The following is a 15,330-nucleotide window of genomic DNA, read 5'->3' on the forward strand; positions in this document are numbered from 1 at the left end:
GAATACTATCCTCGTTTTCACCCCTTTTGTGAATTGCAAAGCCTTCACTCACATTAAGAGCAACCTGTTTGCTATTCGTGAGGAGTAATCTACTAACCCAGCATAACGTAACGCAGCATCTCTTTAACCACTCACAAGTTTCAGAATGCCAGCTGTCATCTATCGTCTCTAGCACGGTATGTGGTGCGAAGCATATGCTTTGTGCTGCTTGCACTAAAATTCCAGCGATAGCCTTACAGGTGCTTATTGGAGGGCTATGCAAACTGTCACATGCCTCAGTGGCAAATTAATTTTCACACTTTTGGGTATATTTTAGGGCAGTCACATCAGTATTCTAAGAGCCATCATTCTTTTGCCCCAGGAATGAGTGTGCCAGACTACAAGATGCCATTTGAGGCTGAGGTTGGGGCCTACCCTAGCACTGACCAGATGCAAGTGCTGGTTGCCAGGCACAAAGCACGGCCACTTTTTCCTGACATATGGAAGGACAGCAACCCGGTGAGTTTGACTTAGGTGACAATGAAGATGCACCTCTTGACACCTCAGACTGTGTTGAGCTCCTCTAGTGGCGGCCTTTTGTGGCATGGCTGCTCACTGGCCGGATCACTTCTAGCATTAGCTGTTTAAAGGTAAAATGTAGTGAAATTTCGAAATGTTTAGAAAGCCTGGTCTCAGATGAGGTAGATATAAAGCAGCCTCTGCACAAAATGTTCTATTTGGAATATGATTGATACATCACAGAAAGATATCAAAAAACAGACATTTTGGATATACCGAAACTGCAAAAAAAATATGCAGCCATTATAGCACTCGCTAAAAATGATTCAGAAGCCAGAATGTTGAGCACCAGCGCGGCTCTTCTGCGTAATCTCAGAAATAAGGTGGCGCCCATGGTGCAGTGAAAATCTTGCAGGCAAAATGGCGAGATTTGTGTCACATCCACTAACCATCAGGTATGCACATCATATGCTTAGGCGCTATTTTAAAAGGCTATTAATAAGAAATTGAATAAATTACTGGCCCTGAAGCTTTGCTAAGGCTGATGCTATAGTATATACTACTCATTTATAATTTATTTTGCCAAAGTGAAATTTCGGTGCAATTGGTTTTATGAAAGGGACTCCAAAGCCCCTGTTAACATAATCGCAAAATGTCCTAAGTGTGAAAGTCCGCTGCCTCACTGACTTCCCTGTGCACGCATTTGTAAAGAAAAAACATGGAGGGTGCCTAAGCGTCGCCTTTAAGAGTGGAACACGATAGCATTCAGAGAACCCTGACTGCCTTGCCTCTCACGCTTCCCGGCAACTGCAGCTTATGTAACCGTAATGTTTACCTGGAAACGCTGGTGATGTTTCCCGGTATATATGTAATATGTACTATGTAATAATTTAATATGTGTAATATGTGTATGTATATACAATATGTATATAAGTCTGAGAAGGTGTAACATAAAAGGCATGCACTGTCGGTGTTCTGTTTCATTACGTCCGTTGTGGGCTGTCATTTTTAAAATTCCGAGGAGTAACTTCGTCAAGAATGTAAGAGAAGGTATGAGCAACTTTAGTGATAGAATGGTGTGGCAATATAACCTGCATATACTGCATGTCATATAGCAAGGCGTGGCATATACATGTACCTAAATATATACGGAAATTTTCGCTCATGGACAACTCTGCAGCCGCTGGATTTCCTGCAATACAAGGCATTTAACGCTATCACGTTAAAATTATTTTGTATCTATGACTATAGAAATGTTTGTGACTGCCTCAAGAGTGTAGCCTCTTTTGTTGTATGGCTGCTACATTGTAAACCTACAATTCTATAAACACTGTAATGTAGAGGGGCATGACACATTTTACAAAAGTGTTAGTGAATAGGAGCGAGGTATATGGTGTCCCTCTATTTCTTCTCCTGTGTCCCGCTGGTTTTGTACTGTTCTTCATTCACCCTTACAGTTTCACTGAGCAGGGTGTAACCATGCAGCATTACTTTGTTTCGTTTTGCTTGTTCTCCCTTCCACACCTAAAGGAGCTGCTTGACTCACTGTGTTGTGTGGTTCACTTTCTCTGCTGCTTTGTCATTCTTGAAGGAACCCAACCAAAGCAGCCATTTATTCTCTGTGAGACCTCAGTATTAAGCCTTCAGTGACGGAGGTGTTCGAAAACATAAAAAAATTATGGGGTTCTATGTGCCAAAACCACTTTCTGATTATGAGGCACGCTGTAGTGGAGGACTCCGGAAATTTGTCCACCTGGGGTTCTTTAAAGCGTACCTAAATCTAAGTACACGGGTGTTTTCGCATTTCGCCCCCTTCGAAATGTGTCCGCCGTGGCCGGGATTCGATCCCGCGACCTCTTTCTGCTCAGCAGCCCAACACCATAGCCACTGAGCAACCACAATGGGCACGGAGGTGGTTGAAAAGGCGCATTTAAAGGCAAAGAGGCTGATCAGCGATAGTGTTGGTTGTCCCCTCTGCACAAGTAATGTTCGGCTCCGACGATGGTATCACACTATATGACAACTCGATTGAGTTTTGTTTACTGCAGTCGAAAGGTGTGCTTATGGGCTTGCTTATCACTTGCTGCAGAGTGTTGCCGACTTACAATGTTTCACACCCTTTCCAAAGCTTATCTGCTTCTCTGTGGCTTACACATCACGCTGCTCTTTTACAGGCTGTGCGTGCACTCAAAGAAACGATAGAAGACTGTTGGGACCATGATGCTGAAGCCCGACTGACAGCAGTATGTGTGGAGGAACGTCTCACTGAACTTCCTGTGTTATGGGAGAGACACAAAGGCAAGTTGAGCAAGCGTTTCTTTGAAATATGCCTAAATTACAGTGTCAATAATACGGTTCATATCATAGGACAGTTCAAGTTGTTGGCATTTGTTTAATGACATGGTTGACCTCCATTAGTTTTACATCAGTAGTGTGAAATCGGGAAATATTATTTAGCATATAAACTTCACTCCAGTGGTACAAATGTCTTCTTGCCATGACCCTTGCTTTTATGCACAATTATTAGATGATTTAGGGTGTGATTTGAAGGGTGTGTTCAAAAGTTGCACCAGAGTCATTCACTGGCACTTTCGTTATGGTAGTCTTTACCAATACTGCAATTTCAGTGGAAAACTTGAATTGGGCAGTATTAGACAGTGTGAAACTATTAGTTGCTTAGTCTTTTTGCTACCGAAAGGAATCGGCAAAATAATGTCAGTATTGCCACCCAAGGTGCATAAGTGTTTGTCATAAAAGAAGCCTGCTGTAGGGCAATACGACAAACATATCATATTAGTAGTTCCATTTGAGGGGCATTCTATCATAAGATTAACAAGGTTGCAGTCTGGATATATTAAATTCTTGGGTTTCACGTGTCAAAACCATATGCTGATTATGAGGCACGCTGTAGTGGGGGGCTCCAGATATATTACTTCAGAGGATAACTTTACCTTTTGCATGATGTCACATTTAGCACTTTGCCTCACTGGAGCGTCAGGCATCCTAATGCACTTTAGGATTAAGTAACACTAAAATAGCACTCATTGGTCACATGCCTCTTCTTTTCCTGCCTGCCTCCACTAGTTCACTTATCCTTAGTATGGATAAGTGATGTGGATATGATAAGCGGTGTGAAAAAGCGCGTACAGTTATGCTTTATTTGGCTTATGTGCATGTACTTGCAGCTGGCCTTAGCGTGCCAGGAGTGAGCCCAACGATCAACGCCACGTGGCCTCAACAGCAACGGGCACCTCCCTTATGCCTGCTCGGAAGCAATGGAGGCCTCTCTGTGTCTGTGGTAACACAGAGGGACGCAGAGCGCAGCGAAACCACAGCCGAGACGCTGCTATCGCCTAGCCTATCTTCAGATGGGGGTAGCGGACAGCCCAAGAACAGCATCACAAACAATGTGGTGCACCTGCCCAGCATGCCACTTCAACCACACCAGGGCAGAAATCCATGCCTCGAGCGGAACCTTATGATGGAGCCCGCGGAAGAGGTATATGCCCTTCAGAAAATTTATAGTAAAGTGAGAACACAGTGAAACCTTAATATAATGAACACTGATATAACAAACTAGTGGATATAATTAAGGTACAGTAAAAGCTCGTTAATTCGAATTCTGCGGGGATGCTACGAAAATTCGAATTATACAAAATTCGAACTAGTGAAAGTTGGAGAAAAAAATCGGTTAAGATGCATATACGGTCTGATATAGCATGAGCGCGCACGTGCACACGCTATGTCCTGTTGGCACGAACAATGTATATAGTCCGAAGCACTGGCGCAGCCAACATAACCCAGACGCGGCCAACGCACTCCGACGTGCCCGACATCGAGGTGGCTCTTGCTCCATCCGCGCAGTCATCGCGCCGACTGCACCGACCTCTAATGCATGGCACGGAGAAAAAGTATGTAGCAGTTTCGTCCAAAAGGCAAAGCATCGATTACGATAGCAAATTAGTAGACAGCTATACAAAATAAGGATAGTAGTTTTATCGGCCATATAAACTTGTAAACATTCGCTGACTAACTAAATTAACACATGGTGTCACGCACACACAGGTGAACATGAAACACGTCTCACTCGGTGACCGCGGAAACTTGCTCAAAAATGCTGCAGTGAGGAATCACGGCAGCAGCAGTGAGCGAATTGACCTTCGTACATCTCTCGCTTCAACGCACACGAAACGTCCAAAGCATAGCGCATATGAAGCTACCAGAACTATGCGCACTCTGCAAACATCACAGATCGCTTTGAATATGAGGCCTGCGTGAGTGCACACTTTGGCCACATCGCAGATCGCTTTCAATATAAGGCACCTGCATAGCTGCGCCGTAAGCAACAGCCATTGGAGAAGAATGTCTCTCCTTCGCCTCACCCTCGCGCGCAACAGGAGAGAGCGCACTTATGCCCCACCTTCCTCGCTCACGCAGCGCAAGCAGCATAGCGTGATTAGCAGGAAGCAACACGCGCCGAAAACGTCTGACTACAAATGCACCTTTGTGCTGCCGACGCTCACAGCAGGAACAAGAGCTGCACTCTAAAATGTACTCTCAAAACGCACGACAACCTGCTGCGACGTTTGTCTTCGTTGTGCTTTCGTAGTTGCACCGGCTGCACACTGCTCAATTACCTAGTCCTTTGACCGCTGTCACACAATGCTCATCGCGATTAATTACCAACTAGCCCAGTCTCGCACCTTGCTTCATTACTCAAACCTGATTTGATATTCAAACCTTTTACACTGCGATTCTTCTCCAGCTGCAATTTTATTACATTCAAATCTTGGTATAACCATTGCAGCTGGAGAAGAATAGAAACATGAAAGGTTTAAATATCAAATCAAATTTCAATAATGAACTCCACCTTCCCTCCCCTAGTGGTTCTGGCACATGGAACTCCAGAATTTAATGTTTTTTTTTTTTTAAACAAATATAGCAGGGAGTGGCTCATACATTTTGCATTGTTCCACTGCACACCATTCCTCTCTTCCAGGTGGCCATCAGTGGAAACACCCTTCTCGAACAGGACACGGTTGGGAGAAGCAAAGGACTGCCCCCTTACACCCGACTGAATGAGATGTCCACAACGCCCATCACTGCCACGGCCGAAGACAACAGTGTAGCACTAGCGCTTGGAGACCTGCTAGGGGGATCCACGCGCACCTGCCACCCAATCCCTTATGTGCAAAATGCGGTGCATGTCTCCACTGTCATACCCAAGCAGCCCAACCTACCAGGTAGGTGCAACAGTCTTTCGAAATGCTTTCTGTGGCTGTACTTTTACAATGCCTGCACCCTGGCGCCAATAGCAAAAGTTGGGACTGAATGGGTACTGAAGTAAAATTACTTTCTCTTCAACCTTGCAAGAAGAAACAAACTTCTTATAGAGTCACATGTGGAAGCAAGGGGCAGTGGCAGTGTGTGGTGAAAGTTGTTCATGATCAAGCAGCGACAAGGGTAAAATGTGTGGGAAGGTATTGCTGCAGTGAACCATTGGCTCCCACACGATTCACAGCCACTGAGCTAATCTCCATTTACTATAGTATGATTGGGTGATCAAAGTTCCTATTATGATTCTCATCCCTGTGGAGAGAACGCCTGAGGAGTGCACTCTGGTTGGCTGAAGCAGCAGGATGACCCGATTGAAGGGTGATGGTAAGCACTGGTTGTCAGTGGCAGTGACAAATTCTGTGTGGCTGTGGTTTCAGATTCCATGCTTCTGTAGCTTCTGCATAAGCTTTTTTTTTTTCAACTTGGCAGCAGAACATGGTATTAGGAGGTGGACAGACTGCATCTGCATAGGAGATATGGCTGTAAATATACTTACAGTGTTGTTTTGCTTCCTTGCAAAGTAATATTTGGTTGTAATACTTTTTGAGTTGTGTTATTTGGGTGTACCACATTTTTGTGGCCTTAATGTGAAAACAACCACTGGTGAAACTATCAGCAAGAAGTGGAGATAATGCAGGCAGATGACTATAGTAAGCACATCAAGAAAGTGAACTGTTAGTACACCACTCCTTTTGTCATATGTAAATGGGCTCTACTGCATCATGTGATCAGAACACCCTTCTCAGGGATTGTCTGTGCACTAATGTGAATAAGGTGACATAACATTATACAGATATTCACACAAATAACACCACACAAATGCAAAAAGGTGCGGATGTGAAAAGAATTCGATAGTGCCACTGGACAGTATGATATGCTGATGCAATTGGTTTTCATGGCAACCGTGAAAGAAGATGGCAGAGGAACAGCAATGCGACTGCTATTTCTCCCCAGGCACTGGATGATGCTCAGAAGCATATGACAGACTTTGAGTTGGCTTAAGATGCTGTGGAGGTTACTTCTTCCAGGGTTGCTTCTTCCAAATGGTTCTTGCTCCATTGCTAGAAATGCTTTCATTTTTTGAATAGACAACAGCAGTTGATAAGTCTTTCTTTTTTATTATTTAATGTAGAAGTAAATCACTCAGAAAGAACAATAAGGCCACTGCAGATACCGAAGCACTCAAGTTGTGAACATGAAAAAGTGAACACAACCTAACGTAACTGTTGGCCCTACTGCCAATGAGTAGCATTGATTTTAAATTGAGAAAGCACATAAGCTGAAGTGAAAGTGCAATTGTGCAAATTTTTTATAGCTTTCTCACATTTCTTGTGTTACCAGAAAGTATCCTATTTGATCATACTTTGAATCTTAACTTCTGGGTGCAGGCAATGGGCACAAATTGCAGGCTGCTGCCAAGAAGCCTTCAGAGAGGCAGAATCACCATCTGTTTGGAAGCATATTCCGGAAAACCAACAGCAAGGCCCCCAACAATGCCAGCAATGCTGAGAGCAGACCACAGCTGCGTGTTCTGCGAGGACTGTTCAGCCGCCGATCATTGGACAGTAATAGCCAGGCGGCAGCGGTGACAGTTCACAAAGGCCAAGGCTCAGCGCGCTCTGAATTAGTGAATGCCGGTGGCTGGGTGGACAAGCTGCCGGTCAACACAGAGGTGCAGATGATGGTGGACGGGGCCTGCCGGGTCAGGCCTGTGTCTGCAGACGCTGAGACGTCTCCGCTCCTTCAGAGCAAGGACATCAACGACAACTGCAGAGACGGTGAGGAGGAGGGCAGGCTCCCGCGACCCACCACGCTGCCTCTGCGGACATACTTGCAGTCCAAGGGTGCCACAGCAGACTCGAACTGTGCCACTGCTCACCAACTGCCATCACTGGTGCGGGCAGGCGGCGAGCAGCAGGCTGGACCACTTGCACAGCAGCAGCAACAACAAACGTGCACAAGGGAGGCTTGACAGTCTGTGTCATAGTTGCACAATCTCCCTTGCTCCCTTGTAAAAATCATGGATGGCATTCAATTGCATTTCAACAGAAATCTATTGAATGTAACAAAAAGGTCAGTAGAAATGTGACAGAATTTGTCTGACAACTTCCACAAGGGCTCTCATTACTTGATCTGCTGTCACTGTTGTACTGGCTACTCGACCGACCTTTGAGGCTGCACCTACAATAGCTGTAATCCACTAGTTGATAGTGAGAAGCTTTTCCTTTTCCCTTGTGGTTGAAAATGCTTGTTTCCTACTGATTGCTGCGAGATCACATATTCTTCTGGTGGATTTGATGAGGTAAATATGTTGGGAATCACTAGCAAAGTGCACATTCTTGTACCAAGTTAACTTAAGCCATGAACATGCTGTAAAATCCCACATAGAATGAATCGCCCAAAATTTTGACACATTTAGCCCTATTGGTCACATTGTACACAGGAAAATTTGTTCCTTTCCCCCCTTTTGTAGCTCAAAAATTTTCCTTTGTCTGTTATATCTGCGTTGATATAATATACGAGTTCTTGCAGTACATTTTCGAATGCTAGGAAATGAAACATTGTTCTTAATCTGCTTGTAGAATTTGCCATAAAGACATGAAAAAGTTGTTGCTCCTTGAGTTGCGGAAAAGTAACTGCTGGCTTTGTTGTATTCAGTATATACCTTTGTTTTTAAAGTGCTAGAACCAATTTTCCATTATAGCAAAGCTGCCTAATTTATCCTTTGATTGTTAAACTTCATGGATCCAGTTGGCTTTGTTGCACTTCAGTACAATTTTTTACAAAGTTCTTATTGCTTTGGCCAATTATATGTAACATTTTGCCAGGAAGAACAGAGCAACCATAGTATGAACATAGTTTATGGCCTACTCAGTGACACGCTGTAATACACTTCAATGTAATGCAAGCTGAAAGGAAATATAATGAAATAACCTACTTTCTCTTCTCTACAACTTGGCTGAATCAGGGGCCTCATAAGCAAGCACTGCTAGTATACCATTGATTTGTCTATGTACACCTGAACTACCCGGGGGTCACAAAGAAATTTCACTCAAAGAAGAAAAAAAAAGCTTTGCTTAGTCAATTCATTATGTCAGAAGAGTGCAGTGGTTTGTTCTTTTATGCCTACTTGAAATGTGACTTATATCTACTCCAGTACAATGATTTGACCAGTGAACAATCGCTTTGGAGACTTGTTAATATTATTGATTTCTGATCTGAGGTCCATTACTTGAAGACTACTGGAGGGAAGCAGTAAATTCTTTCCTACTAGTCCTGTTCATAATACAACTTATTGGCATAGAGTTTGCTGTACATGCTCATGCTGGTTTAGAGTGTGTCATCAGCTCAATCAAGCAGCTTTTGCAGAGCTGTTGCTGCCCAGAAAATAGTGGTTCTTTTGCTGCATCCATAAAAAGAAGTAAATAGCGTGCTGTACAAAAGCCAAAGGACAGTGGTAGAATTGAGTCGAGTGGGATGGACAGCACAGTACCTGTGGAATGAAGCATTTCTCAAATGAAGTACACTCTGAGGTAAGCTAAACAACAATCCTGGGCCTCCCGTGAAGTGCGCCTCTTGTTGTTTCGAGGTTCCAGCGACTGAACTGTTTGTTCAAGCCAGACTAAGGCCCCTTGGTCTAGGTGGAAGAGGGCTACACGCTTGTTTGTGTGAGCTGGAAACAAACTAGGTGTGTAGTAAATAGGCATGTTGCTGCTAGATGCATTAGCATGGTAGAAAACTGTAAAGTATAAGTAATATGTCTTAAATGTCATTACTGTTTCCAACCGCTGCCACTGTAGAGAAGTAGTGTTGTTCTTATTCTGTGCTCTTGAGCTCCGAAGGCCCTCTTAAAGGCCAACTGCTATGAAAATTTGGACTACGTAAAAAAAGCCGTAATATGCGTCACGAAAACCTAGCAAAAATAGACGATCTTGATGCCGAAACTAGAAATTGAGAAACATAAGACACTGCCAAGATTGCTTCAGTAGTCTATATACTACTCATTTACGACCAATCTAGCCACAGTGAAATTTCGTGGCAGTTGGCCTTTAAATATTGGGTGGCTGCTTTTCAAGGACATGCAAATCATTTTGCAGCCACACCAGCAGCCCAGTGAAACCCATACAGGGTTTACCACGGGGCCTACTCAGCCCCAGATGGCCCCTACATCAGTCCAGCTTTCTGTTCTGCTAGGGTAAATATATCCTCCTGGATGCCGCTAAGCTCACGCATGTTACCACCCTCTGCGAGGAGCGCATGTCTCCTGTCATGTCTGCAGGTCAGATAATTTCCCAGATGACAGTGCAGAGAGTGAGCAGTGTGCTTTTCACTGTGTCTACAGTTATTTTTGTCCTACCATCATCATCATCATCATAGTAGTCCACTCCTGTGTGCAGCATTCTCAAAACTTTCGCTGCTGGTTGCTTTGGTATGCAAAACATGTAGGTGCACTAGAGCACACAAATACCGGCCATGCGCTTCTGTCGTGCTGCGCCCTTATTTCATCCTTCTCATATCTAGACTCTTCCCTGTAATACGTACTTAGGCAAAGGGGTGCAAAAAATTTATTTGCATCCAACAGCTGCGAGCAAAAGACCAGCGGTTGAAGCCACCTGGTAAGCTGAGCATAATAAAAGCAAGCTAGGTACACCTGTACAGTGGCAAGACTTTATTTAAAAAACAGGGAGTAGCAAAAGACACCCATTAAGTCAGCATACTGAGACACCTGGAGAAACAAAGCTTCAAAGAGCGTGCTTTTGCATCCGAATTCAGTGTAGATATATGCATACATCTGTACAGCTATGATAACGACCAGTGCTGCTGCATGTGCCTGAGATGAGTCCTGTAAGCAGCCCAATAATATGGCGTGGCATGCATTAAAAAAATTGCGTGCCACGCAAGCTGTCTGCACATTGCTTTCCAAGGGCCGAAATTCAGTATTAGAAATGGAACATTTTATTTTTGGTTTGGTGGGACACACCCAAGCAACGTTTATGTACAGATCTTCCTATCACCTTTATTTAACAATGAGGACAGCTTTAATTAGGACTCATTTAATTGCTGCCACCTTGAGCTTTAATGAGTAAACCTGGCAACTGTACTATTTGATGCGTAGTTTTGGGACCAGTCTGGAAATGCCAAAAAGAGTTTAAGGGCACATTTGCAGTCATTGCGTGATTCAGTTTTGCAGCACCACTGCGACGAGAAAATGTTTGCATTAACAGCACAGGATTTCGAAGGGGGTGGGTAGCAACCGAATCTAAAATGGTCTGTCGTGAAGTCCGGTTTTGGCTACAGAGAGAGTGCAAGTCAGACGATTCTCGCAGAATTCTGAGTTTTTCTTCCACAACTCAGGGAATCCTTGAAATTGTCGCTGCGCAGAAAAAAGTAGACTAGGAAATAGCCATTGTTAATCGAAACACCCTAGAAAAAGGGGTGACTGCATGACGTTGTGGGCTAACTGTGTGCATTTTTTTTTCTCTGTCCTATTTATACTTCCACGCTGTGCAGGTCACCCTTAGTTTGCATACTTGAGGGCAGAGGCTTGTTTCATTTTAGGAATCTCCCTCGCTAGTTAGCGCAAGAGTAGATAATGACTGTAGGCATGTTCATCTGCAGACACAGACTCTTCTGGTTGGGTTGTGTGCGATATTATACTCTTCATTATTCATAGCAGGGAAGGTTTCTACTTTCGGCCTGAAAGGAGCTATCCAAGTTGCTACTGATCAAAAGTGATCGCTGTATCCACAGGGCACTTTTCTGGTCATGTCATCAACATTGCTATGCTGTCTGTCTTGTGCTAGTTGTAAACACTCTGCAATGTTAATGTTTGTCACCCACACAACTTTGGAAGCAGTTCCTGGTTGGCGTTTTGGTCGTGATAACAGTGACATGTTTTTCGTCGTGTAAATAGTTGTATAATGCAGAAAGAAAAGCAGTGTTAAAAAACCCTTCGGTTCTCAAACTTCCTGAATGGATATGCAAGAGGGAACAGTTGATCTACGACAGGAAGAAAGTGTTGAAGCTGTGATAACCGTGCAGAGTTTCTTTTTTTGAAGCGAAATACCAACATCAATGAGAGATCATGTGTAGTGGAAGTATTGTGAATGGAATGCTGTCTGTTGTGATACTTGAAGGTGGTTGGTGCTGTGCGGCGCCAGCCAGAAAAAAAAAGACGTCTTGCCGACACATATTGGCCAGTGTGTCCTTGACACTATGTCATTGCAACAGGGTACTGCTGTACAGAAGGCTTGCCTTATGGAAAGTGTATGTGTGTGTGTGTGTATAGACCAAGGGTACTGCCACAGTCATGGTTTTCAGTGGGGTTAATGTGACTTGTCTTTAGTGCAAACCAATCTTAAGTGCAGGAAACTGGCTTTATTGCCTGTTGCTCCTTCCTGCACCTTCATTAAATGAGAGAGAGGGAGCGAGCGTTGAGTGAACTAGTGGCATCACTGCAGCAGGTTAGTGAATAAATGCCTTGAAAACATAGACTTCATGACCACTGACACATGACCTGCAAGACGCACGAATGCTCATTTTGCCACATGCTCACACCTCCTGAATGTACTTTCAAGTAGCACTCTTAAAGTCAAGGGCTCTACATGGAGTATTGGACAGGAAGAAGGAGGGACATGGAAACATGCATGACCTTGTGTGTGCAGAAACATTCTTTAAGCCATGTTGAGGTTATCATCTGAAATCCCTTTTGACATTGAGCTGCTGTAGCTAGTTGGGATTGATTGAAATGCACGAAGTGATTTTTGTCGATGCCCTGCAACCTGTCACCTGCTACATTTCTTTATTCTTTTTTTGCATACATCTTTTCTTTAAGCACTGATGTGTGTGAATTTGTAAGACATTTGTTTTTGCCTTTGATTGGCCTTTGCTTGCTGGACGATATTATACTTCTGAGAAGTTGAATTGTTACTGCCAATGGAATTCAGTGTGGGGCATGTAGGAATTGGAAAGATATTTCAGGCATCCAAAGGTGTAAAGCTTGGGCTCTCATTATGAAATGCCATGTGTCTAAATGAATTTGTGGAACTTAGATAATGCAGGTCTGTCTGCAAGATCAAATACATTTTAGAGGACTGCAAATAAACGGTGAGTACCACAAATATCTGCTAAAACATTAAAGTTTCACCAATGACCGTAACAAGATATGGCTGGGGCTTCCCCAAAATATACTGTAAAATCGATGCTTCTCGCCTAGAGCTTTGTGTTGCCATAGGTGCTCTTGCATAGAGCTGCTAAAACTACACCTGCCTATCGAATATATTCAACACCACATGGATCTGAAAAAGGCATGAGTAAAGGAGTGACACATGGAAACAAGCACCGAATTTCAAGTAGAGTTCTTTGTTCATACAAGTTGCTAAATCTCCCATAGGCCCCATGTTTCAGAATTGGGACATGTTGATTGGCCAAAGTGTGTGGAGTTTGCCAATTGTCACGTCACTTGTGGGTATCAAAACAGAATAGAAATCACCATGCCTGCTATTGTTTAGTGCAAGAACTTATAAACATGAGTGGAAACACCCATCAAGTTTACAGAACTGGTGCACAGATGTTTATTTGCCTTCTCTTACAAAGACTTAGAACTCTGCACTTGCATCTTTTCCATGCTCTCATCTGACCCATATAGTTGATGATAGCCACGTATGAGAATCTTAATATTGTTGGATATTTAATTTTGTTTAGAGAGCGGGACTCGGATATAAAGCTAAGGTAATGTGTCACATATTTTGACTTTAAAAATTTGAAAGCTGAACGCAGGAGGTGGATTCGTCATGACGTCGTTATACATTGGCTCACTTCATTCCTGTGATCTCTACAGTTGCCACAGCCATGTTTATTTTTTACGAGCAACATCATGATTTATAGCTTTATTGACTGTCGTCAGTAAAGCTAGGAATCTTCATAACGTCAGCAAACATTGCTCTGTGTCACAACATCACAGTAATGTTGATGACGCCAGGTCTGCCGTTTCGAGACCAGCTTTAATAACCCAGATTAAGATACCTTGCGTTTCGACAACCTTTGTACTCTCTATATGTCACCTTTCTATATCTGAGAAGCATGTGGTCGAGTTTATGTAATTTCGAAAGTATGCGTCCATATTCCTTTGAACGATTCTTGAGCTGTTTTATACATTGCATTGTGAGTAGATGTTGACCTAGACTCTAGCCTACTTCCGCAGATGCTTTGCAAGCTAAGCTAGAGGGAGCTGTAGTTTTCATTAGACACTTTGACTATATGAGTGAATATTGTTCTGGAATTAAGCCAATGACTGCACTAACTCATTAAGTTTGCTGCAATACAAGAAAAACCCCATGTTAATGTTTGTACAGAGTGGTTGAAAATGTATGGCTTGCTGTTAAAATGAGTTTACCAATCAGACAGTGCCTGAATAAAATTGAATTAACAATGCAAGAGTTTTATTGCATCAGTAGCCAACAGTACCATTGCACCAAAATAAAAAAATTGTTCCAAGTCATTTTGTTGTGTTAGGAGAACAACATAGTGTAGCAGTGTGTGCAGTAGTTGCTCACAAAAAAGAAAAAAGAAAAGGAGACAGAAATGGGAGAAGCCATAGCACAAGTTCTTGCACTTGCATTTGTGATGATCATGTGTGTTCAGGGCAACGCCAAGTGCTAGTGAGTGTAGCTTCCAAGCAAACACTATAACTGAGTGTGCCTACTTGTTGTAGCACCGAGTTGCCATGGTGGCCGTGGTCCACGAGTGTGTGCCGGGGGGCTTTCATGTTCTTGAGTGGCATTGCGGTGAAGAAGTTGAAGAAATGAATGTTTCTAGTTGTTTTTGTGAGCTCCATAGGCTAGACCAATATGATAAGGGAAAGCAAGAATGGAGGAGTCATTTTTATGAAGCAAATGTAGATAGGAGAGTGAGCAAGAGAATAAAACCAGAAACAATCAAGTGTGTGCGTATGCTTGCAAAATGTGATGGCATTGTACGTTGATGAGAGAGAGAGAGAGCGAGAGAGGAGTTTGACGTGTTGTTTGTATGCTGCCTCGAAGACACATTCAGAGGAAAGAGTTTATGTATGAGCAGCAAGTTTTTCCGGTTGTCTGACATCTTTCTGTGAACATGTCTTTTTTTCTTCAGTCTTCTTTTCATTTCTTATGTCTGTGACAGCTATGTTTTTCTTTAATCAATTTGAACATGCAGCATGTATCAGCATGCCTTGTATTGCAACTTTGATGCTTTTAGCAACTGCGTTTGCTATCAACAGCACATGAATGTTTCTCAATCCATTCTGTGAGCACCAAACATTGATCAAGTGGCCAATGGAATACTTGCTATTGAAAAAATGGGCTTATTGGAAACGTTCTCAGTGCATCTTTCCTATATTTTAGGAGCCCTTCAAGTAAATAAACTTCAGATTAGTTTTTATTTATTTGTTGCTTCTTGTCAAGGTTAAGACATGCTGGTGCTGCATTTTTGATCAATAAATTTTTTTGCATGTTTGAA

General features: G+C 43.1%; 1 protein-coding gene across 1 annotated transcript in view; it reads left to right on the plus strand.

Annotated features, from left to right (window-relative positions):
* Positions 1-15,330, plus strand: part of wit (kinase protein wishful thinking) — a 169,456-nt gene extending 154,126 nt beyond the window's left edge. Inside the window, exons 9-13 of the mRNA XM_075692313.1 lie at positions 362-498; positions 2,673-2,796; positions 3,684-3,997; positions 5,498-5,741; positions 7,224-15,330. Of these exons, the coding sequence (XP_075548428.1) occupies positions 362-498; positions 2,673-2,796; positions 3,684-3,997; positions 5,498-5,741; positions 7,224-7,807 (1,403 nt within the window). The 3' untranslated portion in view covers positions 7,808-15,330. The remainder of the gene's footprint in view (positions 1-361; positions 499-2,672; positions 2,797-3,683; positions 3,998-5,497; positions 5,742-7,223) is intronic.

This window comes from Dermacentor variabilis, chromosome 5 (genome assembly GCF_050947875.1).
Source record: "Dermacentor variabilis isolate Ectoservices chromosome 5, ASM5094787v1, whole genome shotgun sequence".
Taxonomy (NCBI): domain Eukaryota; kingdom Metazoa; phylum Arthropoda; class Arachnida; order Ixodida; family Ixodidae; genus Dermacentor; species Dermacentor variabilis.